The 26240-nt window shown below is 36.6% G+C and overlaps 1 protein-coding gene across 3 annotated transcripts in view; it reads left to right on the plus strand.

Annotated features, from left to right (window-relative positions):
* Positions 1-26240, plus strand: part of DROSHA (drosha ribonuclease III) — a 64270-nt gene that overhangs the window by 29265 nt on the left and 8765 nt on the right. For all 3 annotated transcript variants that reach the window (XM_085537806.1, XM_085537805.1, XM_015854467.3), the window contains exons 15-26: positions 635-734; positions 3533-3640; positions 7423-7530; positions 8260-8398; positions 9003-9063; positions 11067-11126; positions 12992-13091; positions 15725-15827; positions 18196-18266; positions 19327-19371; positions 22432-22589; positions 23427-23532. In XM_085537806.1, the coding sequence (XP_085393932.1) occupies positions 635-734; positions 3533-3640; positions 7423-7530; positions 8260-8398; positions 9003-9063; positions 11067-11126; positions 12992-13091; positions 15725-15827; positions 18196-18266; positions 19327-19371; positions 22432-22589; positions 23427-23532 (1159 nt within the window). The remainder of the gene's footprint in view (positions 1-634; positions 735-3532; positions 3641-7422; positions 7531-8259; positions 8399-9002; positions 9064-11066; positions 11127-12991; positions 13092-15724; positions 15828-18195; positions 18267-19326; positions 19372-22431; positions 22590-23426; positions 23533-26240) is intronic.

The raw sequence follows: 26240 nt of genomic DNA on the forward strand, positions 1-26240 counted from the left end.
TTTGTGAAAATCAGTGTTAGGTTACTGGAGGGCTTCTACGGATGAGCTGTTAAATAAATATATGTGTAATTAGACACTCCTGAACAATGAATAGGCAATGGAGTTGGATAAAACTAGAAAACTTACATTTATAGTAGCCATAGAAAACTTGGCTTTCAGTTTCCACAGGAAATTAAACTTCACTTTCACAAAGTGCAGCTCACAGCTGGTAGATGGTTTTGTCGTGTGCTTCATTGGAATGTTTCAGCCAGTTACTTCTTGCAAAAGGTAACTGCTTTTCAGTGAGTGGTAGGGGGTGAAGAGGGGACCTTCATCTGCATGAATTGTGGTGTCACACGGTAGGAAAGTCTTTTCAGTGGGCAGAGGTCATCCTGCAGTGAGGGTGGGTGGGTATCTGAGGCTGTCTTCTGCCCTGAGCTTTGCAGTTCGCCTCACACTGCACACTAATGCCTCTGCTTTTGTGATCACGTCACTGTAGCAACTGCAGAGGCACTGCCAGCTTTCTTGAGAAATGCTTTGAGATTTTTCTGGAGCAAAAAGATGCCTGTGTATTTTAGTTCAGAAGGCCAAATTATGATAGACTTCTACTGTACTGTACTGACTAACATACTTGTTTTCTTCTTTTGTCCTTCAGATATCAAAAACTGTGGAAGAGTTATGTGAAGCTGCGTCACCTGCTAGCTAACAGTCCCAAAGTCAAGCAAGCTGATAAACAGAAATTATCACAGAGAGAGGTACGCTGGGCCTTCCTGTATCTGATAATTGAGCACTGTAATTCAGGATGGAGTAAAGCTGTATGACTGCCCTTTTTATGGAAACAATAGAAATCCTTCACAAAAGGTTTTCTTTTCAGGCTGTTAATACAGATTTTATTTTTATCCTTGCTCGCTAGTGAATGGATTTTTTTTTCTCCTTTTTTCAACTCCCAGACTACTGCAAGTTTTAACCAATTACAGAAAATGATCCTTGTGGAACCATAACTTCTTTATAGCCCTTGCCTTTAGTGGTTTCAGGAATTAGCATAGAGAAGGACTTTTCATTTTAGAATGCTCTTTTAAGTGTCTCATAATTTTAAACATTTCTCTTTTGAGATTAAAAACTGCCATGGTTGTGCATAGTTTTAAGCCCTAATTTAATAGGCAGTCTTAGTGAATTCCTTAAGATCTTCAAGTGACTGAATGTTTAAAAAAAAAAAAAGGAAAAACAATTGGAATAATCTGATGGCTCTTATTTTCAGTAAAACTTAATGATAAGTGAGGTGTGTTTTGAGCTTTTGTCTTTTTCATTTTTCTCCTCAAAGCAATGAGAAATAAACAATTCTTAAGTGTATATGCTCAGCCAGTAGGGAATTAAAATTAGAATAATAGTCACCTAGATAGAGACTAAAGTAGTCTGTCCTAATGTATCCATCATTTGAGATTGTGGACTACAGCTTTGCATTTATCTGATGGTTTGTCTACCAGGCACTCCAAATTGAATGACTTACATAAAAAAATATGTAGGGGGGAGAAATGAACTTCTTTGGTATATGATGGAATTAACTGCTGTTGTGGTTTTATTTATTAAAAAGCTTGTTTATTTTAATTATCCTTAGTTTGGTAATGCGGTGGCTGTGGAAGCTGTTTCGTATATTTGACAGTATGCCTGTTTTTATTATTACTGCAAAGCATACTATACTGTTGCATGAGGAAGAGACTTAGCAAACGTTTTCTTCATATTGGTACTAAGTAAGTCCTTAGCTTCCTTCCCTGTAAATGTCGGGGAGAAGAACAACTCAGGATTGAAACCTCAGCAGTAGCAAAATTTGTAAGGAGAAATTGTCTTGACCTGATAGAAGATGGAATTATCTTTGCTACAGCTTCCCTCTCTTGGAAGAGCAAGTGGAAGGGAAGATCACTGTGTTATGGACATCTTTTTATTAGGGGCTAATGGATGACTTGTATATAAAACTGTGGTGGATTTGTTGTATGGGGGTGATAGTTTAGCTTTGAAAAAGAAAATGCTCCTTCTGGTGTTATTATCCTTATCACTGACTATGTGGTGTTCTGGTCTCTGTTTGTAGACTATTCTCTAGGATGACTGATTTCTCAAGTAGTTGTCTGCAGTCAGAGAGATGTGCGGGACTAAAGCAGGAGCTTCATGTGATGATAAATAATACATTTTGCCAACTGGGTGTTAAAAAACGTAAGAGCAGTAGCAGGAGCTGTCGGTCTGCACCTAAGCTATACCACTGCTTTTAAAGAAAGCCACATATTATGGATAATGCTGGAGTGCTTCTGAGTCAGTCAGCCTGAAAGTGTAGCAAGTAATGCAGCACCTGTTGGCAAACACCCAATGGCAAAGGCTTGAAAGGCAAGTTTTAGGTAATGCTCAAGGGGCTGCAGTGCTGTAAGCAGTTGTCTTCCCTCTGCCTTCATCACCGTATGTGATTGCAAGATGTTGTTTGTGATAAGGTGGTGCCTAGAGGCTTCTTCTATTGCTTACAGTAGAAGCAGCCTCCTATTCTGACATCTCGGTACTGTCTAGAAATATCTTTGATGAAACTGTCTGGATAGATGTGCCTCTTGGAACCATTCTGCAAGGCAGAAGGCAGAGCTTGTTCTTGTCCAGAGATGCTCATGGGCTTCAGAGTGGGAACTGAGAATAGATGGCTTTGTGCAGGTGCTCTGTAGTGAAAAGGAGGAGGGGGAGGATGGATTGCAGCTTTGAGAAATTTTGTATAATAAGGAGGAAAGAAGACTTTACTTAAGTGCACACTGTGTGAAGAGCTTCCATACTCCAGAGACTTGCTAGTATTAGAATGAGAAGTTCCTGATCTGGAGGTGATTTATTTCAGCTATTTTTCTTTCACCCATTTTTACAAGAAATATTTCTTAAAAATGGTTCAGTCAAAGAAGCCAAGCATCCATTTCATGGTTTATACAGGCAGAACCACTGCTGACACAATACTGAACAAGCTGTGGTCAAGGCAAAACAGATTTTTTTTAAAAATTAATTTTTTCATTGTAGTAGTATTGGTAGATTTTGTTGTAATAGGCTGCAGGATTAGTGAATGCTGACCAGTTTCCCAAACCAGTGTTACTGACAACAGTAAATGGAAACCGTTGTGTGGTAGCAAGCATCCTTTAACAAGATGTGTCTTTTATTCAATTTATTGATTACCTTATTCCTTTTGAATGCTTCTAACTAGAAATATATATGGGCACAGACTTGAATTAAGAGATTGTTTTCATTATGAGGGTCTTAACTTACTTGTGTATGCATCATTTTGAATGTACAAGTAGAACTGGTTTGTTTTGTTATCTACAAGAAAAGCTGTAGTCCCTTTCTTTCTCACGCTATCAAAATCCTCCATCTGTGCTATTCTCAGGCACATCCTTCACAGTCTGTGGCTGATGATTACAAGGTCTGGACTAGTTTTGTAAACTGCTTGCCAAAAATGAACTTCAAATATTGTGAATGTATATGCGTTCTTTAATGTTGCTTTACTGTAGAAAGTTCTTTTCAAGAGCTCCATTTTCTTCCTGTCTAGGAAGCACTGCAGAAAATCCGGCAGAAGAACACGATGAGACGTGAAGTAACTGTCGAGTTGAGTAGCCAGGGATTCTGGAAAACAGGGATACGCTCTGATGTCTGCCAGGTGACTGGATTGTAGAGATGTCTGATGTGTTGTTTTTCTTGATAGCTGCCACTTACTTTGTGTAAGAGTTTGTTATGTTTCTATGCTGAAGAACCAACCACTGGAAGTTAATACCTTTGCCTCAGCGTGGTCTGTTGCTTTAGGGAACTATTTTAGTCTCCTTGCCTTTATAAAAAACTATTTTATAGGTTTAATTTTCTAACAGAGGCTTGCTTCTCTTGAGTGATGTGAAGCAGAAAGTGGTGTAGGGGGTTGCAAGAGCGGCCCGTTTGAGGCTTGGAGGTCTGAAATGCAGCAGCCTTGACTTATATCAGCCATGTATTAGTTCTAGCGTCAAACATCAAGAGTTTCTGTGTCCATCAGTTGGGTTGGTAGTATATGCTTTTAGTTTAAGATATTTTTCTATTTAAGTATTTCTTATTTATTTTTCTCACTGAGGCATGAGGCAAAAGAAAAAAAGAAACAAACATTATAAAAGGATAACCCTCGGTAGGAAGATGTAGATTAGATAAGTTAACATTTTATATATGTGACATTTTCAAGGTACAGATCTCTGCTGGATCCTGCTACAAAGCAGATGACAGCTACCAACTTTGTGGTTACAAAGTTTAATACATGCATTTTTTTCTCTAATACTCTTTTTTCTCTGTACTAGAAAAACTCAAATAGGTGCAACAGCCAAATAAATATACTAGTGGTATAATTAGGTCATTTTTTCTGTTTGGAAGGTGTTGATTAAGAATTAAAGGCTGAAAATTTAATCAATATTAACTTAGCTTTGATTTAGTAAAGGTATAATTAGAAATCATGTTGATGTATTGAAACCCTTCTAAGACTGGAGGAGGAATTTGTATAAGAGAGAAAAACTAATAGCTAAAATAGCTTTTTTTTTTTTTTTTTTTTTTTGCCTGTCTGGAATGTTTGTTTTGATTGTACTATTGCTTCTGAAGCCAGAGAATAAATAGGAGCAGAGAAAGTTACAGCCTTTTTATTTTTTTTCATAGTAAGGAGTGTCTATTTTTATAGGTTAAGGAAACAATATAAAGTTCTAATTTAGGAGAGAGCTGAAATAGTTGTTTCTTATTCATATCATCTTAAATTTAATCTTTTAATGTATCATTGGATGTTCTTGTTTTCATTTTGCTGTTGAAGGACAACAAATCAGCAAAGGATGATGGGAATTAAGCTATTCTGTGTTTCTGAGTGCATCTGCAACCAGAATATCTAAATCAGGCAGTCCTACTAGGAAAGTCCTTTGATTTTATTTATTGGAGAGGTCAAGAGTAGGTAAAAAGAATATCTTTTAAAAGGAAAGTCCGCTATTGTTGCTGCATGCTTTTTGCTGTATTAAAGAAGACTAAAACTAAATACATGTAAATCAACTCTGTGAGCAGAGTGAATGTGCAGTGAGTTAAAAACCGCTCATTTTCCTTACCTTTTTAAAGCATTTTAGATAGAAGATTAAAGCTATTAGAATGACTTAAAAGTTTCGAAGTTGCTCCAAGTTCTACATAGCTGTAACACTGGTCTTTATGATTTTCAAAATGAACTGCTTGGGGACAGGAAGAAAGGTGAGCATAATGGTTTAAAAATGTGCAGTGGCAATCTTCTTCCAGGCTTATTTAAAATACAGCAGTAGGTGAAGTGCCCAGTTCTTGGTCAGTGCTGAGATGGACCCTTGGTGCAGACTGGGTCCCACCAAAAAGACACCCACTCCTCATTGCCTGTGTTGCTGCTGACATGCCCTCAACAGGCTGAGATAAGTATTCAGGATGAGGAGAAACATGATGCATTTCAGACTGTGTCAGTTTGCCGAACTTCTTGGTAACTTAAGGTCAGAAGAATCTGTCCATAGTCTGGCAGCTTTGCCTCCTGGCAGCCTTGGGGAGGATGTCACTGCTAACTAGCTGGTTCATCTGGTAGTGACTGCTGCTTGCCATGGCAACTGCGGCAGGAAAAAAAATATGCAGCACAGTTAGAATCGTGTGCATAATAATTACTAGTATGTTTATAACCATATTCAAGTATAAAGGTTATGGGATAACTTCTGTTCCCATACTGTTTCAGGGGAAATTTTTTTGTAAGGACTAGCTATTCTTTTAGACTAATGCAACTTTAAAAGCCTCCTTTTTATTTTCTTATAGAGATAAATAAAACATCTGAAACATCAAATAGCTATAATCTAACATGACACATGTTAATTGAATCAATCAGGTATTTAGTGCTGTGAAAGCAGCACTTTGTCAATATAACTGCAAGAGTCAAATCAAAGACCTCCTGTGTGCCTCCCTGAGAGATATGTATTCCTTGTTCACTTCACCACAACTGATATAGTCGAAAACTTCATATTCCAGTTTTCAAACTTTGGGCCACATGTACTGGTTACTAAGTGTGAAGAAAATAAAGTCTTGTTTGAGGGACTCTGCTGTCTGGCAGTCTGTGCAGTGAAACATATGGGCAGGGAAGCAACCTTTTTACTGTAAATAATTATTTCCATGAAGGAAAACATAGGAAGCACTTCTGAAGAGTTTATGTGGAGATGAGAAGAGTATTTCCCTAGCTTGTACATCACCGTAAGAGGCTCTAAATGAGTAACAGGAAAAACATTCCAGATTAACTTATTCATTTTGTTTGCAGTGGTTTTGTTTTTTTTTTGCCATTTAGAGATCCAGAGAGCTGCTTTCTTACTGTTAACCAATTATGTCACATTGCTACCTTTAAGCTATGTATTCATTTCTAAAGAACTGATCTTCTTTTACTGAAGTGGAAACCTTTGTCAACAGCTATTCTTCTCAATATTGCAACTTAACAAGATTTTTTTTTTTCTGCTGTCCCTTCTTTAATGACATGCAGAAATCCTTAGCATCACTCATTCTATAAAACACACATCACCTTCTTTGCATTTTTAGTTTTTTTTTCAGCTCTCCTCACATAGTATGTATATAATCTATAATCAGATACATCTTTTTTTTCTGAAATTGATATAGATAGCCCTTGGATTTATATTGCCTTAAAACACACTTATTTTGAATATGTCCATGTAATGCCACTAATAGAAACGAACTGAAATTTGACATCAGTGCAAAAAAAACTGGTCACATTCATAAAGTTCTTGTAGTGCTCTCACTTTTCACTTCTATACAAGACTTTTGATGTCTGTAGTTATTATGCTTGCTATACTGCTGTATTGGTAAACTGGTACTACTTACTTAAATCCAAATTCATACACAAATAGTAATATTAAATACAAATACAGCTTTAAAACATTGAAAGAGGGAGGGACTTTGGTTGTTGCTACATGAGCTTCATTTTAATTTATATTTTCCTCCAACAGAAAAGAGTATCTGTGTCCTAGATGATTATACAGCAACTGTTCCTATATTTTTACCACATTATCCCAGAAACTGCCAGATTGTGAAATTTCAAAAAGGCCTTAATTCTTCCTCAAAATATAAAAGCATCTAGCATCATATTCAGTCACAGCTTATTGAAAATGGACCTTTCTGGTGGCCAGACATGGACTAAACTCATTCAGAATGCTTCAGTAGAAGGCTATTATTATAAATCTATTATTCTATTTATATTGATATAAGCGTATGTCTCCACTGTTACTATGTAGATGGGCAAATCTGTGATGATGGGGAAACTCCAATTCTCTCGTTTTGTCATTTAAGCCAAAATCAGTGGGTGAGTGACAAATGGAATGTGTTTCTGTTTATAGTTTACTCAACAGTGTCTTCTGTACACTGAAGTTGAAAGCTTCTTTTTATGGTTTGTTTTAGCACGCAATGATGCTTCCTGTCCTCACCCACCATATTCGCTACCATCAGTGTCTGATGCATTTGGACAAGTTGATAGGCTACACTTTTCGAGATAGGTGCTTGCTGCAGGTAAGATGTGCAAAAAGTAAATTACTTGCTGTTTTGTCTTCCTAAAATTATTTTGTCTGTAATCCCATCTTCTACATAAAGTCACAGAAATGAGCTTGAAAATAGTCAATCATTTGCACTGCAGATCTTTCAAAGTATTAGTTATCCCAACAGATCTTTTGAATAAATTAGAGGCATGTAGAGTGCATATAGGCATACACCTGCCTTTGCTCAGTGGTAGACCTGCATTTGAGTGAATGTTAGAATGATCCATCTGGATGCCTACCTGTGCAACCTGCTGTAGTGAACCTTCGTTAGCAGCGCTGTTGGACTCAATGATCTCTAGAGATCCTTTCTAACTCCTGCAGTTTTGTAATATATATTTAAATAATCAAACGCAGTTGTATTTAAAGCAAGTCAGCAAAGCTGGTAAGCAAAAAAGTTAGGGCAAATTGACAGTTCGTGCTTTCTTCTTCAAAGCTAATTTATTTCTTTTTAAAAGGAAAAAAAAAAAGCAACCTTACAGAAAGTTAATTAGGTAAAGTGATGATTGAGCGTGTCACTTCTATGTGACATTTGAAATCATACATCCTACATTTAGATTGCTGGAACCAAGCTAGTAATTTATGACTTCACTTTGTAGCCTTTCTTCAGACTTGAAAATAACAATTATTAGGCACCAATCTAATATGTTTTTTCTTGCATTTGCAAAAATATGCCTAAGACTTTTTTTTGTGTGTTACATTATAGCTTGCCATGACTCATCCAAGCCATCACTTAAACTTTGGAATGAATCCAGACCATGCCAGAAATTCCTTATCCAACTGTGGGATTCGACAACCGAAGTATGGAGACAGAAAAGTTCACCATATGCACATGAGAAAAAAAGGTATGGATTACACCACTACCATCTCTTGCTTCACTCTTAATCATTAAAAAAAAAAAAAAATCTATTATTGTTTCTCTGGCCATTGCTTTTCAGAGAAAACTGTAGCGAAGTATTTCAGTGGTTCTGCATAGAAACCAGTGAAACCTTTCTAAATGACTGCATTTTGGGTTTTAGTCAATAAATGGGTTTTCTTAGTTTGCTATTCAATACGGTAAGCATTCTGGAGATCATTTCAATAGAAATATTTTCCTGATTTGAGAATACGTGGTCTGTACTGCAGAGTACACCTTAAAAGTACATTCAGATGTAATGAAGTTAATTGTTTATTGTTTATGTAATGTTTGGTATGTCCTTCCTTGCTGGCTTTCTCTCTGAGTATCTGATGTTGAAGACAAACATACCAAAGCATCTTGTAGTAGGTCTGTGGTTAGTTAGGCAGAGTGCATCTGTAAATATGGTACTCACTGTAAAGTAAACTCTGTAAATAGCAGGAAGATCTTGTGTTATAGGTATTACAGAGCAGCATTTTGAGTAATTACTTTCTAACTCTATTTAAATTGAATCAGTGGTGGTTTGTTTAATAGAACGTTGTTTGTATTTCTAGGGATAAACACCCTGATAAATATTATGTCCCGTTTGGGACAGGATGATCCAGCTCCTTCCAGGTAACAATAATAATTGATTTTGGATTTGCAGAGGATATTAGTTATGTTCTGTGTTTGCAAGGAGAGAAACTGTTTCAAAAGGAGGTGTTTAGTAAAATCTATTAACTTATAGATTAATAAGAGCTCTGGAAAATAATTGAAGTGGGAAGTCATTTTGAATTAACTCTCTGGGGATATGCTGAAGTTTGTGAAGCAGTGTTATAGTAAATGTTCAGTGATACCTGCAGAGACCTCCTGAGGAAGGTTTTAACAGCTAATTCTACAATTTATCCATGATGTGAGGAAAACTAAAATGCTATCTTTTGCTTTCTGCAGAATGAAAAATAAGATTTGTTGTTATTGTTATCATTGCTGTAAATTGGATTCTCCATCACCTTTCCTCATAGCAGTACTTTCCTGGCATGGCACCTTGTTAACATGAGTGTGATGTCCACTGTCGGCTTCTCTAGCGTCCTGTTCCAAATTAAAGACATGCATAAACAGATAACGACAAAAAACTGAATCATTGGCATTATTTAATAGTGTTCAAACAACCACTAAGAATTCTGTGCAAATAAATAGCCCCAGACACCATACGTAGCCAAACTGAATAAACAAGGCTGACAGGGATAATGCAAGAAGTAATTGTTCACACATTTAGATTTCACGTACTTGAAGATAGAGGGTAGATTGGTTAACTAATGTTATAACTTGATCTTTAAATAGTCATCGTTATAGAGGAAGCTGGGGAGTGGGAGAAGTTGAATTCTGAATAAATGATTGCTGTAGTTTTCTCCAAGTGCTGTTTCAGCTAGACTGTGCCCTTTTCTTTGGAAGTCAATTTCAAGCTTATTTCATCTCTTTTAGAGCAAAGTAAGATAAGGCTAAATTGCACTGATTCTCATGAAATAATACACAAATATGAAACGCTGCATCAGAAAGATGTGTTCTCTGTTGTGGTGCGATGTGGTGGACTTGCTGTATTCATCACGCTTTGTTTTTAACAGCATAGATACTTGAATTCTTTCAGCCCATAACAAAGGCTTGCTATTTCAGAAAGCACATAAACTATGTAATTGTTGAGGGGATGCAAATTATTGTAAAAGATGTCAAACACTTGAGAAATATTAAATTAAAATTAAAAAAAAAAAAAAAAAGAAATCCTATGACTGTGGCCTTGATTCTGTTACAGTCATGAGTGTAGTCAATATGATACTGCTTGCATGCCTCAAGATGAAGAGCAGAAATTTAAAGGCAAATTTATATATATATCTGAAAGCAAAGTTGAGTTCTTTTTCAGTTGTGGTGTCCTGTTTGTCCTTAGTTTTATAAGCAAGTGAAACTTGTGCAAAACAAAGGAAAAACATAGGCAGACATAAAAGAAAGGAAAAACACAGGGAATATAAAGTTCTACTAGCTTTATAGCTTCTATGAATGCATCTTCTTGTACAGTAGTTTTTCCTTTTGACTTTAAAGGAAATTACAGAAGGCAGGACAGTGTGCATGTCTGTGTGGTATTTTAAAGTGCTGTGAAAAATGAAAGCACTTACTCCCTTGTAGCTTGTCCATACCAACAGATCTGCTGCAGAATCGTCACACCCTGCAGGTGTTGATGTTAATTACATCTACTTCCCTAGTTGCACATAGAAAACTGAAGGTGGTCATTTGTTTCAATTGTCTGATGTCCTTTGCTGGACAAAGCAGCTCAATTTCAGTAGGGTACGGCACAGTACAACAATGCTGTTTCCTCTCTCTGTTTGTTAAACTCTGACAATATCTCAGAATAGAATGTAGGAAAACTTCAAAGACAATGGAGTCACTCATCAGGTTGAAGATTCATATGGTTTTTTCTGCTTTGGAAATGATTGTGCTTCAGAAAGTGTGGTGGAAGGCAAAAGGCTGCACGAAGGGTTATTCATGTCTGACCAGCAAGAAACTCAAATTTCTTCTAGTTATACTGTGTAAATAACCAGCATATGATATTTAACTGATAGTAAAAATACCTAAAAAATACTTTTTTTCAGGATTAACCACAATGAGCGTTTAGAATTTCTGGGAGATGCTGTGGTGGAGTTCTTAACAAGGTAAACGGAGAATTCTTCAATAGCCCTCATTTTTGTATGTTTTATTCTCATACTATTTGGCTTTTCGACTTTGTAGTGCATGCTTCACTACTGTGCATGTTGGCAGTCCCCTGATGTTCTGACTGCACATCCACAAACTCATCTTGAAAATGCTTTCAGTGCTGCCGAAAAAGAACTGGTTTCATGGAGTGTGCTTTAAAGTTTGTTGGAGTTATTAGAAATTAGTATTTCAGATACAGACAAGTTGAACTTCACAATTCCTTAGTGAAAAGATTTTTATTTTAGTGTGCTGTTTTGTTCCCCTGCATTTTGTTTCTCCAGCAGCCAGTGAAGAACATTCACTGATAATACTGAATGTTTGCAGTTCTCAAAATCTAACTATTAGGAGTATATTGAGGACTAATCTAAATTACTTAGAAGTAATAGCAAAAAATCATGGTTCATCAAAATTGCTTCACTTTGGGTCCATTCCAAGTACTCAGAAATTAGTGAATAATACAGAGATAATATAAAAGTTGCCTCCACTGTTTTTTTTCTAGTGCAAGCAATCTGCACAAAATAAAGATTATTATCCATTTTGACTGCTTTGTTTTACCATTGTTAATGAGGGAATAGTCTTGTTTGCATAAAGAAAAGCTTTACAGTAACTTTGTGATAAAAATAACCAAATTGCTCGTATCTCCATTCACTATTAGACTCCACTAACCACTAGCTACTCAGTATTAAAAGCTTCTACTCTCTAAAGATCTCTGCTGCCCTTAAAACCCATGGCTGATAAGATAGACTTACTGAATAAATTGTCTTACATTTTTCATTGCTGTTTTTCATCAACCATCACTTGACTTTGAGCTAACTTTTGTCTAAATTAAGAAAAAACTGTGCTACATTTCTATTCAATAAAGCATGTAAGCACTATTTAAATCTGAAGCATTATTACCCAGCACAACGTCAGGATTCTGCTTTTTTAAGTTATGATCCTGGATAAGATTGCCTCTGAGTTCCACAGTAATTTTTGTTCTTAAATCTTGTACCCATTTGCAAATTCTTCCCATTCTTGTGGTTTAATAAGACATTAGGAGGGGAACACTAATTATTAGGATGTCATCCAGTTGTGGGATGCTGAAAACACTTTAACTTTTCTGACATGTGCTAGATAGCCATACAGTGAGAGTCAGAATCAGTTATTCTTTACTCAGGTCTTGTTTGGATCACTGAATTTCTGTTTTGTTTTTGTTTTATGAAGTATCTTACTTTTATGGTGATAAATGTTGTTAAAGGCAATTGAAAGCCTGTGATTTTTCACTCATTTTTCTGTTTATGATGTTAATGACTTTACACATATGGTAAATATAGTCTGTTGATTTCCGTTCTTTAGTTCCATTAGCATCTGTTCAATGTTGTTGTTTTTAAGCAACCTGTTTTTGCTGCATTTAAGAGCAGTTATTCGCTAAACTACTTCAAGAAATTGTGAAAAACTATATTTCAAGTATCATCAGTAGAACACTGTAGTGTACCTGTGCCATGGTCTTCAATCTGCATTGTACCCATCTTTTTGCTCCTCAGCATCCTCTGTCTGTCAGCCTTGCTGGACCTATTGCTCCTACACACCTTCAGATGATGATGTTGCTTGTCAGTGCAAGGGTTTGGAAATTATATTCTGTCTGGTAAAGAATCAGGACTCTTCCTTCCCTACTCTCTATGCTACTTAGTCAATATTATTGAGAAATGTTTTAATATTTGATTTTCTTTACCTTCAAGTGGTGTTGCTATGTAGGAACTGATGGGAAAGCAGTTTTCTGTAAAGACGTAAATGGATCATCTTTCACCTAGTGCTGCCAGCATCTGATTTGATTTTGTTTTGCCAGTGTCCACTTGTACTACCTGTTTCCCACGCTAGAGGAAGGAGGATTAGCTACGTACCGCACTGCCATTGTTCAGAACCAACATCTGGCCATGCTGGCTAAGGTATGCTCCTGTAATTCATGTCTGTATTTGAAACCCTTATACAAGATTATTTGTGTTTGAATTGCTTATTGGAGGATCCATCTTCTTCAAGCATTGGTCTTTGCAAATTTTTGTGCACAAGGTTTGGGATACAGGAGCATTATTCAATGTAGAAAAACTATTAAAGTAGGACTTAGAATTTCCTACAAAGCACGTTTTTAGGAGGAGTAATTGAGTAATTTTCTCTAGCAGAATAGGTTTTTAGGATGCTTAGCTGAAGCTATCTTTGTGTTTAACTACTTCAGCACAAATAGTAAAACTGATACCAGAAAGATAGTGGAGGTGGAAGGGAAACCCTAAGAAACTGGCTGACTATAAAGGAACTGCCTGATAGAACATGACAGTAGGCAGTAGTGAAAGTGTGGGGATTGAGGGGAGGGCATCATTTTGTCCACTCCACAACTTAGGCCTTTAACTTCAAATTTACTGTGAAGTTTGAGAAAGTGATATGTTTTAGGAAGTGTTTTAGTAAAAACAGAAGAAAATCACAAGAGAAACTGAGTAGCCTCTGAATTTCATTTCATTCTGTTAATGATGGGAGCTTTTCTTTACATTTCTGCATGATATTGGTGTGTGGAAATTTGACATATGAAGCTGGATAGGTCTATGTTCACAGACTGGTAGCATTTTTATGAAGGCTAGACTGAGGCTTACTGGTATAGTGTATTATGCCATGCATGTGTGCACACATCCTCCCCACCACTCCGTTGTGTATTGCAGATGGTTTTCAAGTCTCTTTTAATCTTGTCTGTTCATACTCACATAATAATTTAAACAAGCTTATACAGTCTTGAGATTTTGGCAAAAACTGCATGATTTCTATCATGCCTTTTTGCTGAATCCTCGGGAGAAATGCAAAGTAGGGAATGAACACAATCATTTTCCTCCAAAGCTTTCTTTAATGATTTAGATAGACATGAATTGATTGAAAAACAGTTGAATTGGGGTTTTGTTTTTAAAAATGGTATTAAACTGTCTGACAGTTGAATTTATTTTTTAAAACCAACATCGAGCAAGTTCAGATATTTTTCAAGCTCTGCTCACAATATTTGTCATTCTAAATGGTCTATCTCTGAAAATTTATTGTGACATTTTTTTAAACTCTATTTGTATTAGATACAGCTGGAAGTATTTGAAAAATCTCTACGTTCCTTTTTCTGTTCTTGTATATTTTATGTGACCTTCTTGATTTCTTGCCCTTAAACCCAAGCAGTATCATGTTGTGTTCTGTTTACTTCCTCAATAACATTCTCAGCTCCTTAAGTTCTCATAAGTGTATGTGGTGCTGTTTTAATTGAAGGTCAGAGGATAAATTTTTGTAGCTTCTAAGGGAAGTTGTAGCAGAAATGTTCAAAACTATCTGAGCTTTATATCTTAACCAGAAATAAGAGGTAAAACATGCAAGGTGTGCTGAGTGCAAGCTCCAAAAATGGAGCTAAAAAGAGTTAACACAAACAAATCGAAATAGTTTTTGAGAAGTTGAAATTCATTATAAAGAAATTAATATCGTACTTTGGTGCTGATTGTAACAAGTGCTTCTCGCACTGTGTATAGTGGTAAGTGGTTGTTCCTTCTGTTCAGGAGCAGTGAAAAGGCACTTGCTCGCTGGAAGACTTCTTTTTCTCAAATTGAAATGTGTCTAAACCGCATATCCCAAAACGTTAGCTTCTTCACTTTTACTTCTTAAATATGCTCTGGAAAGATGAAGTTGAAAGTTAATGAGAAATCAGTCAGTAGCAACTTGGCACCCATTTGGGAAGAACCTATTCTCATACAAATTTTGCAAGATACGCGATTCTCTTCCTTAAAAATCTTAATAATGGGCTTGTGTCAAAAAGATGAATACAAAAAGAGAAGCTAGTAGCTCTTGCCTGCATTTCTATAGCAGAATTATCATATATTATATGAGGTATCTTACTTGCTACCTAAGATTCTGACTGGCAAGCAGAATTATGGCTTAGGAAACATGAATGTTAATCATGCTCAGTTGAAAGGAAAAAGAAAGCTAGGTGGCACTGTGGATTAAAATATCTTTTTTTTTACCTTTCAGTGCCCAGAGGCTTTAGGTATTTCCACCTGTTGAAACTCATAAAGGAATAAGTCAGATGTTTACTGGGTCGTATCTACCAGAGTTCCCATTCCTCCCTCTCCTGCCCCATCCTCTTCCTGTAGAGCATAAAGTTCCCTTCCCATGAACACCCCGTTGGCATTTCTGAAGGCAGTCTGCATAACTAATAGCAAGAAACATGGCACATTTTAGTATCCACTATCAGACAATGTTTATCTCACTTCCAGCCCTCCTTCTGAACTCCTTCCTAAATGTAACTGCTGACACGTTTTGCTCTGAACTCCCTTGAAATTTTGGTTGAGTAGTTCCTGGCTTTCTCACGATATTGCACTGTTAGCCACTTAAAAACAAAGTGTTCTAATTTTACCTTTAAAGTCTATGTCTGGGCTAAAACTGTGGAGAACAGCTTTAATGTTCCCTCAAATTCAGTTGCTATGTAAGAGTACTGTAATTGAGCTTTAGTGACTAGAACTTGCACTCTTGGAAACTTATAACTGTGTCTTTGTCTCTTTTACATATTCTGCAGAAGCTGGAACTAGATCGATTTATGCTTTATGCTCATGGTCCAGACCTCTGCAGGGAATCGGATCTCCGCCATGCTATGGCCAACTGCTTTGAAGCCCTAATAGGTAAAGCACATGCTTCTATGTATGCAGTCAGCTATGTTTTGATGTGTCTGCATAGCATGTAGGTCTGTCCTGAGTAGCGCTTATAAGGGTAGGTGATAGTAAAGCTTAAATTTGTTGTCTCTTCATATTTCTTGTACATATACCATGTATGTAACAGTATGAATGTGAAGTATTATAAAGGAGAATCTCATCTTCAATGTTCTGCTTCCCACATACAGAATATGCACTCATTTCATGATGTTACACTGTAGCATTTGCACATGTAGCTGCTGGACTCTACTGCTCATGCGCCACTATGGACTGGCATGTGGAGTTTTCTGGGAAGAAGCAGTTTGTTTACTGTGGCCTGTCAGGATGGAAACTCACTGCTTCCCTTAGTATTTGCACAGATCTGCAGACAGGGAGTCCTTCTTCAGACCTGAGTTTTAATCTGTGGGTTGCTTTCAGAATACAGCAGTCCTCCATTTCCTCTGTGCCCTGATAACCTATGGGTTAAGCATGACTTTTGTCCAATAATTTTTTTTTTTTGTCTTTCCATTTTTCATTTTTCTTACAGATAAAAAAGCATGGCAGTACATCATTAAGTTACTAAATCCAGCTAGCTGAGGATGAAGGAGAATTGGGTCAAATTTGTGGCTGGTCAGTAGGATGCTGATCAGTGACTGTCTGTGATAAGTTTATATGGGAGAAGTCAGGAGTGTCTGACCACAGTTACTGAAATCAACAAAGGGAGAAATCTGCTCCATTATGTCCACATAAGTTCTATTTTAAGTAGCTTATTTTTATAAATCTGTTTGATTATATGAAACAACTCAAACTTGACTTATTTTCATATTCGTACAGATGTACTATATGTGATACAGACTATGGTAAAGGCTTAACTCTGTTCTAGGTCTTTACATTCTATCCAGGCTCCCAAAGCTTTTTGTTCTGCTTTGAAAAAAGATCACAGCAGGCTTAGATGGCAAGTTTTGTGTGTTCTGCCTTGGGCCAAATTGTATTTCATCTTATCAAGAAATGAGAGTTGTCGTTTTAACTCTATTTTGCTTTCTGTGGGTGCTTTGATCTTTAATTTAAAAATAAAAAATGGAAAAAAAAAATAAACAACACAATTTAAAAAATAAAAAACAGAAAAGGAGCTCTAGATATGTATCTTTGGTTTCATTTATAACCTTCAGCTTGTTTGGAAAATGGGAAAGAGGACTATTGGACAAGCACTGAGATTCTGTGAGAATTCTGAGAGAGGACAGGCTTGATGTTTTACATTCAATACAAAACTGTTGATGGAGTTGCTTGAGCAGTAAGGTTTTGTCAAGGCCATAGCAAAAATCTGGCAGCTTGCAAAAGGGTTGTAAAAATGGATGTGGGGCTTGAAGAGCCTACTTGAGAAACCTTCTAGAAGTCTGATAGTTCTTCCTTGTGATGAAAATTATAAGTAGACTGTCTAAGGCGTGCTTGAAATTCAGTGCTTTCATGACATGCCTTGAGTAAGACACTCATAAACTCCCAAGCCGTTCTCTGAAGAGTATAAAGTGGTTGACCCACTGAGAACAGTAATGCAGTGTTCTCACTTTGTGGGAACAGTGACTCCATTGCTGTGCGTTCTTCATGTGGCTGTGTATTTCCTTTACTTCTAAGCAGATATGCATACAAGGACTGGCTAAAGGTATTCCAAAGCACTTCTGTAAAAAATAATTGGACGGCCACATGTTGTTACTGAATTTTAAAAGTTCCCATGCAGATACAGAGTGCATATGATACATCCAGAAAGCATAATTTGCTAGCACAAGTCACACAGATTGTTATAAACGTGCAGGTGGAGGGATAGGGATGACTGAATATGCAGTTAATATATATATATATCTGCAAGTAATCTCTAGGAATTAAGAGAGATGCTGTTTCCATTTCAGATAGTGTATTGTGATACTGGGGAGGCACTAAAGTTTGGAATAGTCCTGACATGTTTATATGCAGAATATAATGTTGAAAGTGCAAAGAAAATGAAAACTATTTGCTGTATATTGAAATGTATTTAATGCCTGTCACTGTCTACACATATGGTATAGACAGCTTGAAAAGTGTGAACTACTTCTAGGAATAGATTGCTTCTGGCCTAATTTGCTTAAATTTTTCTTTTTGGATATATCATTTTCTATCAAAGACTTAACTGTGTCATCTTTTTCTGTGCATTTTACAGTCATTGATTTATGCTGGTGTCTAATTTGTTTCAGATTTCTCAAAAAATTGGATATTCTGTTTTGATTATTACCACAGCATGCTGTTACAAAATAACCAGTAAACCAGTGGTTAGTAATTCCTAGGAACTAAATGTGTTATTGGACTTTAACATATTGGTCTCCTCATATAGGAGCAGTTTATCTGGAGGGTAGTCTTGAAGAAGCCAAACAATTATTTGGACGTTTGCTCTTTAATGACAAGGTATTTATATATATTTTATGACTCGTCTTTCATTTAAAAAAAATACTTTATGTGAGAATCACAAATGGAGAAGAAAACACCTGGGACTTAATTCCTAGAAATTGAATTTAATATAGCATATTTATGACAGCAAGTTGGATTGGTTCAGGCACAGAATTCATGATGTTCCCTCAGCGGTGCTGTGTGTTGGTTGGCTTAAGGAGAGAAGGATGTGTGGTGTGGGAAACCTGCAGGCTTCTGTGCAGTGCTGGTCTGACAAGTGGTTGGTGCTGTGGTTCCATTTGGACAGCATACTTTGCAGAAAGGATGTACATGTTGAATAATTGTTCCTGTTTCAGAAGTTAAGGAAATCATACAATCCCCAATAGTTTTAGATATATCTTTGAAAAAAAGTATTCTGGAATAGGGTAAATACCCCGTTAGTCAAATCCTTTCTTGCGTGTTTTGTCTTCAGTTACTGTTAGTTGGAATTTTTCCCGTATAATGACTAAGGGAAATAACCAGTACATTTTGCTGAGACAATACACATGGCAGTGGTTAGGGGATTAATTACACCGTCTATTCCATCTTGAAAGTCTATGAAATAACAAACTGTAGTTGAAATTTTGAAACCTGCTGTCAATCAGTGTTTACAAACACCTAGCAGCAAATAATGAAGGAAACCTGTATGAAAGACAGGAGCAACAAGGGTTTTGTCTTCTTTAATTCCCACTTCAGGTTAAATCAAGCTTGCTACTGAAGAATGCAAATAAAGTTAAACCTTAGGCCTGAAAAAATTATTTCTTTTATTATTATTATTATTATTATTTCCTTTAACCACATTCTATTTGGTTCAAGGATTCTTCCACCTCTTTGACACAAGCTAATTGGGAGAACTACAGGCAGTTTGAACAGCAAATACATGATTTTAAAAATTAGTTTGCCAGCACTATTGAATTTGCAATAAGCAGTGTCAGCATCTGAAATAGTTCAGTATTTCAAGTAATGACATTTTATTTAGTGCTGTGGAATTTGTTAAATGACTCCCTTGAGCATTAAAGGCATCTCTCAATGTTCGCAGGACCTGCGGGATGTATGGCTTAATTATCCACTACACCCACTCCAAGTAAGTGTATTCCTTTCTTTAATAAATTTCATAGCTCTGTTCTATTTTCAAGGATGCTTCTCCATAGGTTTTCAGTGTAGTGACATCTTAGAAATTTGTTTAAAAAGTGACCAGAGGAGAGTATGTATTTGCCTTTGTGATCTTTTTGGAGGAAGAACAAATCTCTGCTTCTCTTTGAATTAATCATCCACCTTTCCTTGGCTCGCGTTTGATATATGACTGCACTCCTCATATGATAAATCTAGTGAGATGTAACATTTTGGAATCTTCCTGTTCATCTTCTAGAAGCCAGTAGAAAGGTACAAAACCAGTCTGTGTATGTATTTTGTTAACCTGAAATTAAGACTGAAACTTCAGCAGTAGAAAGGCACAATATTTAGAAGTCTTAGGAGTGTAGTGCTGGAGTTTTTTTGTTCATTAACAGCATGATTGTTTCTTTGATTTTAGTACCCGAGATTTTGAAGATAGCTGAAAACTGATACATATTCCATGCATTTTTGAAGTGCTCAAGCAGTTAGCTTACAAGGCCAGAAGCTGGGAGAACTCATTCTCAGTCCATGCTCCTTGAGTGAATTGTGGATGAGAGCTAAAGCAAGTCAAAGAGTCTCTTTGCATTGTAGCTCCCCATCTTCACATTTTCCAAGTGTGCTGGAGTGCCACCAGATTAGCTGTATTCACATCTTGATCCAGTCAGTAAGGTTTTAAGGATCATGCAGACATCTAAGAGAGTTTCTTTTGTCCATACAAATCTCTGATGTTTTTTGCAGGGTCAGTTTGACTCCTTTGAAATGTTTTTGTGAGCAGGTCACTTTGAGTCCTCCGTCTGAAAAACTACATATAGCTATATGGTTATTGCAGTAGTTACACAGACAAATCTTTAGCAACAAATCAGTGCACCTGAAGCATTTTAAAACCAACTCTATGCTGGGTATAAGACAAAACTAATCAGAAAAGAGTGTTAGTGGGAAGATACACTTCCAAGAATACAGCACTAGCAATGCTAAATGGTGGCACCAGTTCCCAAGAAAACTTTTATTCTGAATTTCTTTATTTTTTTGTTTTATCTTCTTTGTCTCAGTTTTCATGAGGGAGGCTTAGATGCTATTTAGAGATTGGATATAGCATATGCAGCTTGTCATTTTTTATCCCTGCATTGAGTTCTGAATGGTGAGAGCGTATTTTCTTCCATTTCCCAGAAGCCATTCTAGCTCTCTATGTGTGCTGGGAGGTGATATGTAGTCTCCTCAGGCTGGCCTTTGGGAAGAGCTCTTGGAAAGCATCTTTAAAGAATTTTTAAAGTGTCTATTACAATATGGCAAATAAGATACATATTAAATAGTAGTATTTCCAGATGAGATATACAGATCTGTGGGCCTGTAAACCTATCGTTTTGAAGCAGTCCAATTAGTGGAAACTATGATTAAGAAAATATTAACTAAATCAGAAGCAACAACAAAATAGTGAGTTGGTTACTGCTTAGGTAGACTTAAAGGCATGGCTGAAACATAAGAAAAGGGAGGATTAAAATGACCACATCATACAAGGAATGGATATCATTATCAGATTTCCTCAGGTATCTCTGTTGAAATTACAAGCAGTTGCCATCCACACCCTAGGCAGGAGGAGTGGTGAGGTGGCAGTTGTTTAACAGGGCCAAATTATTCAGGGTAGCAGGGATGACATGTGGCTGATGAATTGCAGCCTGACAGAATACAAAAGTCAGTAGCTGTTCTATGAAAAAGAGAATGAAATTCCATGTAGCCTATGAAATACAGAGTGAAAGTTCAGTAGTGTTTAAATAAAAAAGCAAACTGAATGTTATCAATTAATTGAAAAGGGACAGAGAACAGACCAAAAAAGATCATAACATCACTTCAAAAAAGTGATGATAACAGTGTGGCTTGTGTACACTTGGGTATTATCAGGTGTTCTGCTTCACATTTTGAGAACTCTATAGTGGAAATGTAACACAGAAAAGATGCTGGGGAGAAAGAACGAGCGAGACAGCAAAAATATCCTAAAAAGGATCAAAAATATGGATGAGTTTCTGTTTGAAGAAAACCAAGCTAAACTGTGATCTTCAGGCTGGGGAGGGGATGATGGGAAGGGAGGACCTGGAACAGGCATCTCCAAAACATGAGTAGATGAGCAGTTAGCCATTTGCTTACTGCCTGTTCCATTACAGACAGCAGGATTTCAAAAGCAAGTAAGCTGGTTCTTTAGGAAAAGATATTGGATCTGGAACATGTTGCTGAACGTTTCTGGGGATGCTGAAAGCTTTTATGTGACAGTGATCATGCTTGTGGAAGAGATTTGCACAAACTACTGCAGATCACTCAGGATGCTTAGCATAAAACTTGGAAGTCCATTCCGGTTGATAATTGGAGTGTTAGGTAGTTATCAGGAAAATCCTTAATATGCTTGCATGCTTATTACAAGCATCCTCATCAGACTATCTTCTCCTCTAAGGCATTGGTATACAAGACAAATGTCTAGGGTTGCTGGAGGAAATGCTTAAGTAATTTCCCAGTCCTGGGAAGCCATTTACAATGTCACACATCAGGGACATCAGACAAGAAACTGATAAGAACACTTACTGACATAAAGTTATCTTTTTAATTTTCTTGTTTTTGTGAATTTTATACACTACTTCATTTTTAATACTAAAGCGGGAGAAATAGATTTGTTTCATTTTTCTCATCTTGCTTCATTGTCATGCTACTCACATGGGGCAAGACCATATAAGCAATATATAAGCAATTATAAATACCTCAAGTGTTGCTTTAAAAAAAACCACCAACAAATGCCAAAACAAACAGGCAAAAAAAATCTCAAGCAAGTTCATCAGACCTCGTGTTTTCTTTTAGTGCTAATTATGAAAGAAAAAAACCCAGAGGAAACTGGGTTTTCTCAGTTAAGCTGTCCACAAAAATCCTTGTTCTCCGAGTTCTCTGACCTTGTTTTACAAAATGTTTGTTTTTCTTTTGAGAAATTCTTGAAATACTTTGAAATATCTTGAAGTACCAGTTTGACATTGCTCGCTTTTCATCTTATTTACAGCTGCAGGAATCTAATACTGACAGGCAACTCATTGAGACCTCTCCAGTTCTTCAAAAGCTTACAGAGTTTGAGGAGGCAATTGGAGTCATCTTTACTCATGTTCGACTTCTAGCACGTGCGTTCACTCTGAGGACAGTAGGCTTTAACCATCTGACTCTGTGAGTATGTGGCAAGGGCCCTCTTAGGGCTCAATGGCTCTACTGTTAGTAGACCACATTGCTTTATTTGTTGACAAACTCTAGGTTATCTGTGTGTTCTCCAGAAGAGGAAGATCAGAAATGTTCACCAGCCTGTGTCACTGAGTATCCTGTCTCTGTAGTAGTGATTAATTTGGGAATTCTGTGGGTGTTAGGGAACCATACTGGTGTATCTTCTGAGCTTCCTGGACTGTTGACTTTGGGTTATTGCTCCTGAAACTATCCGAATGTGCTTGAAGATACAGTTGGCCAGAGGCAAAAAGTAAAGTCATGCTTTTGGGGACAACTACAGCCCTTGTATTCTGCTGCGTGTACAGCACATAAACATGCAGTTGGCTTTGGGTGTCTAACTGCTATAACCTATTGTAAAGAAAATAGTTGTACCAGTGGATACCTAGTCCAAGCTCTCACATGGGTTTAAACCCTGATCCTTCTATTTCTTGTGAAAGGACAAAATTTCTTCTCTACTGAAGTCATTGCACTCACTGGGTAGAGACAATTAGAGACTTCATCCCATAACAAACCTGATGTCAGCAGCTGTCCTAGACCTGTGATCTAATAACTGTGCTTATCTACAGCTACCCTGATTTGCTTTCTAAGTCAAAGTCAGTGTTACAACAGTTTCTGTTGTTTTCGTCTCACTAGTGTTAATGCTGGAAATCTGTCTTAAAAGTGTTTAAAAACAAGTAATATTGGCTTTCAGATCATTCTTTATTTTAATTTCTATATGCATGCTGCTTTTGTTTTTTCCTCCCTGAGTACTTATTGATTTTGCTGCATTGATGTCTCATTTTTCAGAGGCCACAATCAGAGGATGGAATTCCTGGGTGACTCCATAATGCAGTTGGTAGCCACAGAGTATTTATTCATACATTTCCCCGATCATCATGAAGGGCACTTAACGGTGAGACTGCCATCAATCATGGTCTCTGGGAAAGCAAGTGCGGGATGGAGACTGAAATTATGGAAGTGGCAAGTGAATTATTCTAGATTTGATTAATAAAAGAAGCCCCAGCAGCCACTGTTCTTAATAAGACTTGGTTAATTTTAAGTCATGTGTTGTGCAGTGAGTAGGAAATGGTGATTTATGAGCTCAGTGCAATAATTTTTGTTGTCTGCGGAATGAATCAATAATTTTAAGGATGTCAGTTATAAAACTGAGAGAAAAGATTAGGTCATACTTAAAGACATGTTTAAAGCCATTTATTTAAATACGCACATAAGTGCTTTTTCATTTTCCATCGAACCTGCAACAAGGTAGCAGAGTTTCCTTTCCAGACAAGAAATTCTCACTATGTTTTACAATTTTTTACCTATTGCTTTCAATATGGATCCCCTGTAGTTACTTTGGAATTTAGTTTTAGTGTTACAGTAACATACACTACTGTAAATATAGGGTTGTGAGATATGTAGCTTTTTCTCCTGATTAACTGAATCTTTTAGTACTGCAGCTCATATTAAGTGCTATGATAAGATGACGCTCTCCTTAATCTTTCTGAATTTTTCTTAGTTTTCAAGTCATGATGAGATTAAAAAATTGTTACGTGTATTATGGATATACGTCAAGTTCTCTAGTTAAAATTAGGGAGTAATATTTTGGATGTCTTTGCTACTGCAAGTGGATTTTTTAAATCAGTGAAGAGTTGGAGATGCTAAATCTCTGACAGATTCCTGAAGAAAACACTGCTTAGCTGTTTTCAAGAAACAGAAAGTATGTGTGCTCCCATTTTCATTTTTCGTTACCATTTCTTGACTTTCATTTGCATTTGTATGAATTGTTCTGCACTGTTCAGGAGGAGTTGATAAAGCCTGATCTTTTGATGTAAAAATTAAAAGGGAAAGAGGCTTGTCATTAATTTTTCACAGAGGAAACAAAAACAGAAGGCAGAAATCCAGATTTGCAGTTTTTTTTCCCTTTGTAGGTGACTTTTAAGAATGTGGGCATCAGTGTTGTTATAGTAAGATAAATCTTTCAGGAATTGCTTGGCAGGAAGGACATAGTGTTGCTGTTAATGGGTGTAAATACTCGAACAGCGATCAGAATGTCTCTGTGTTGCTTAATTTAATGATAAGTGAATTGGCAAGTAGAACAAGCTGCACATTGCCCAAGATTCAGGGGAAACTACAAAGAGTAGAATGAATGCTGAAAGTGCATAACAATACAGAGAGGTAGGCAGTGCCTAGAAAAAAAAAATTAATTTTGTGGTTTTGTACAGTAGAAAAGAAAATAGTCTTTGAAAGTCTTTTAAGTATGAGGACAAATGAAATGAGGCTTGAGAAGAGTAGACAGATGATGTGAGACCTGAAGAGAAACAGCAAACATGAGGTTCCGTCCTCCTGGGGAGATTTGAAGTAGTGAAACATCAGACAGATGAGTGTCTATAGTGTTGCAGACAATGTTGGTAAGTGATGGGAAGATTCTGCTTGACTGGCTATGCAGTGTCTTTCTGATATCCAGTGATTACTTGTGAAGAAAAGTCAAAATTAACTATATATAAGAAAAAGGGATTGCAATTTTATAGATGTTTTTTGAGGCAGCTAAATGATCTGTCAAAAAAAAGCAAAACAATGAAATTTTGTTGTGTACTGGAAGCTACTTCTCCAGCAGTGTTTATGCTGCAGTCATGGGTAGTAAGTAGTACAACTGACTCTTGTCATCTCTAATTCTCTGTGTAGTGTGTATGTGGTTCTTTTATGATAGTACTAATCATGGATTTGGGATGTGTTGCAGTAAATATTCTGCCAGTGCAGCAAAATAAATTGTGGTTCTCTCATTTCAAGAAGCTGATAATTGTCATTTGATTTTTGTTGGGCTTCTTTCTTATAGGTTGCATACTGTAGTTAGGATTAGGTTGGGAATAATACTGATTGTTTGTCTTAAGGACATAAAAAGGAATGATTTTGGAAAGGAACAAACAGAAGATGAGTTTTAGCACAGGTTAGGAAGAAAGGTATTAATCCTTTCTGCAGTCTGCCTAGTTTATGAAGATCAGGTTGTGAGTATCTGCTTCATACATCATTGCCGAACAAATTATGAACATACTGTTCTTTATTTATCCATTGTCAGAGATGAAGTATCAAGTGTAGTGAATAAATCTTTATTTTCATAAGCTCAGTTGACATTTTGGAGCCAGGTAGAATATAACTTGGAACTAATAAGCTGTGCAAATGTGACATGGAAGACAAAGAGGTAAAAATGTTGTACGCAGCTTCAGGACTCTGGATAAGAGTGGAATTTATTAAATGGCTATATCTAATAAAAAAATAAAAAATAAAAAAATAAAGCTCATCTTTATTAGGCATTTGGGAAATTGAATGGAATCCTGAAAGTCTGAAATTCTCCTTTCAGCTATCTGAGATTTTATGTTTGACAGGTTTCTGTTTATTTAAGCAATCTGCCTAAAATCAGAGGTAAGCACTTTGGAGACTCTGCTAGAGAACTAGATATCCTGGGCATTGTCACACATTAAAAATTTTAGAGCCTGATCTACATCAGGGATATATTAGTTCAGCTATGCTGCCTTCAGTAGAACAGTGTGATATTGCAAATGGGCTATCCAGATAAGCATTTTCTTCTCTGCCCAAATGAATGGAGCATCTTTCTCACCTGCT

This window comes from Coturnix japonica, chromosome 2, assembly GCF_054131305.1.
Source record: "Coturnix japonica strain WE chromosome 2, WE-NBRP24, whole genome shotgun sequence".
Classification (NCBI taxonomy): Eukaryota; Metazoa; Chordata; class Aves; order Galliformes; family Phasianidae; genus Coturnix; species Coturnix japonica.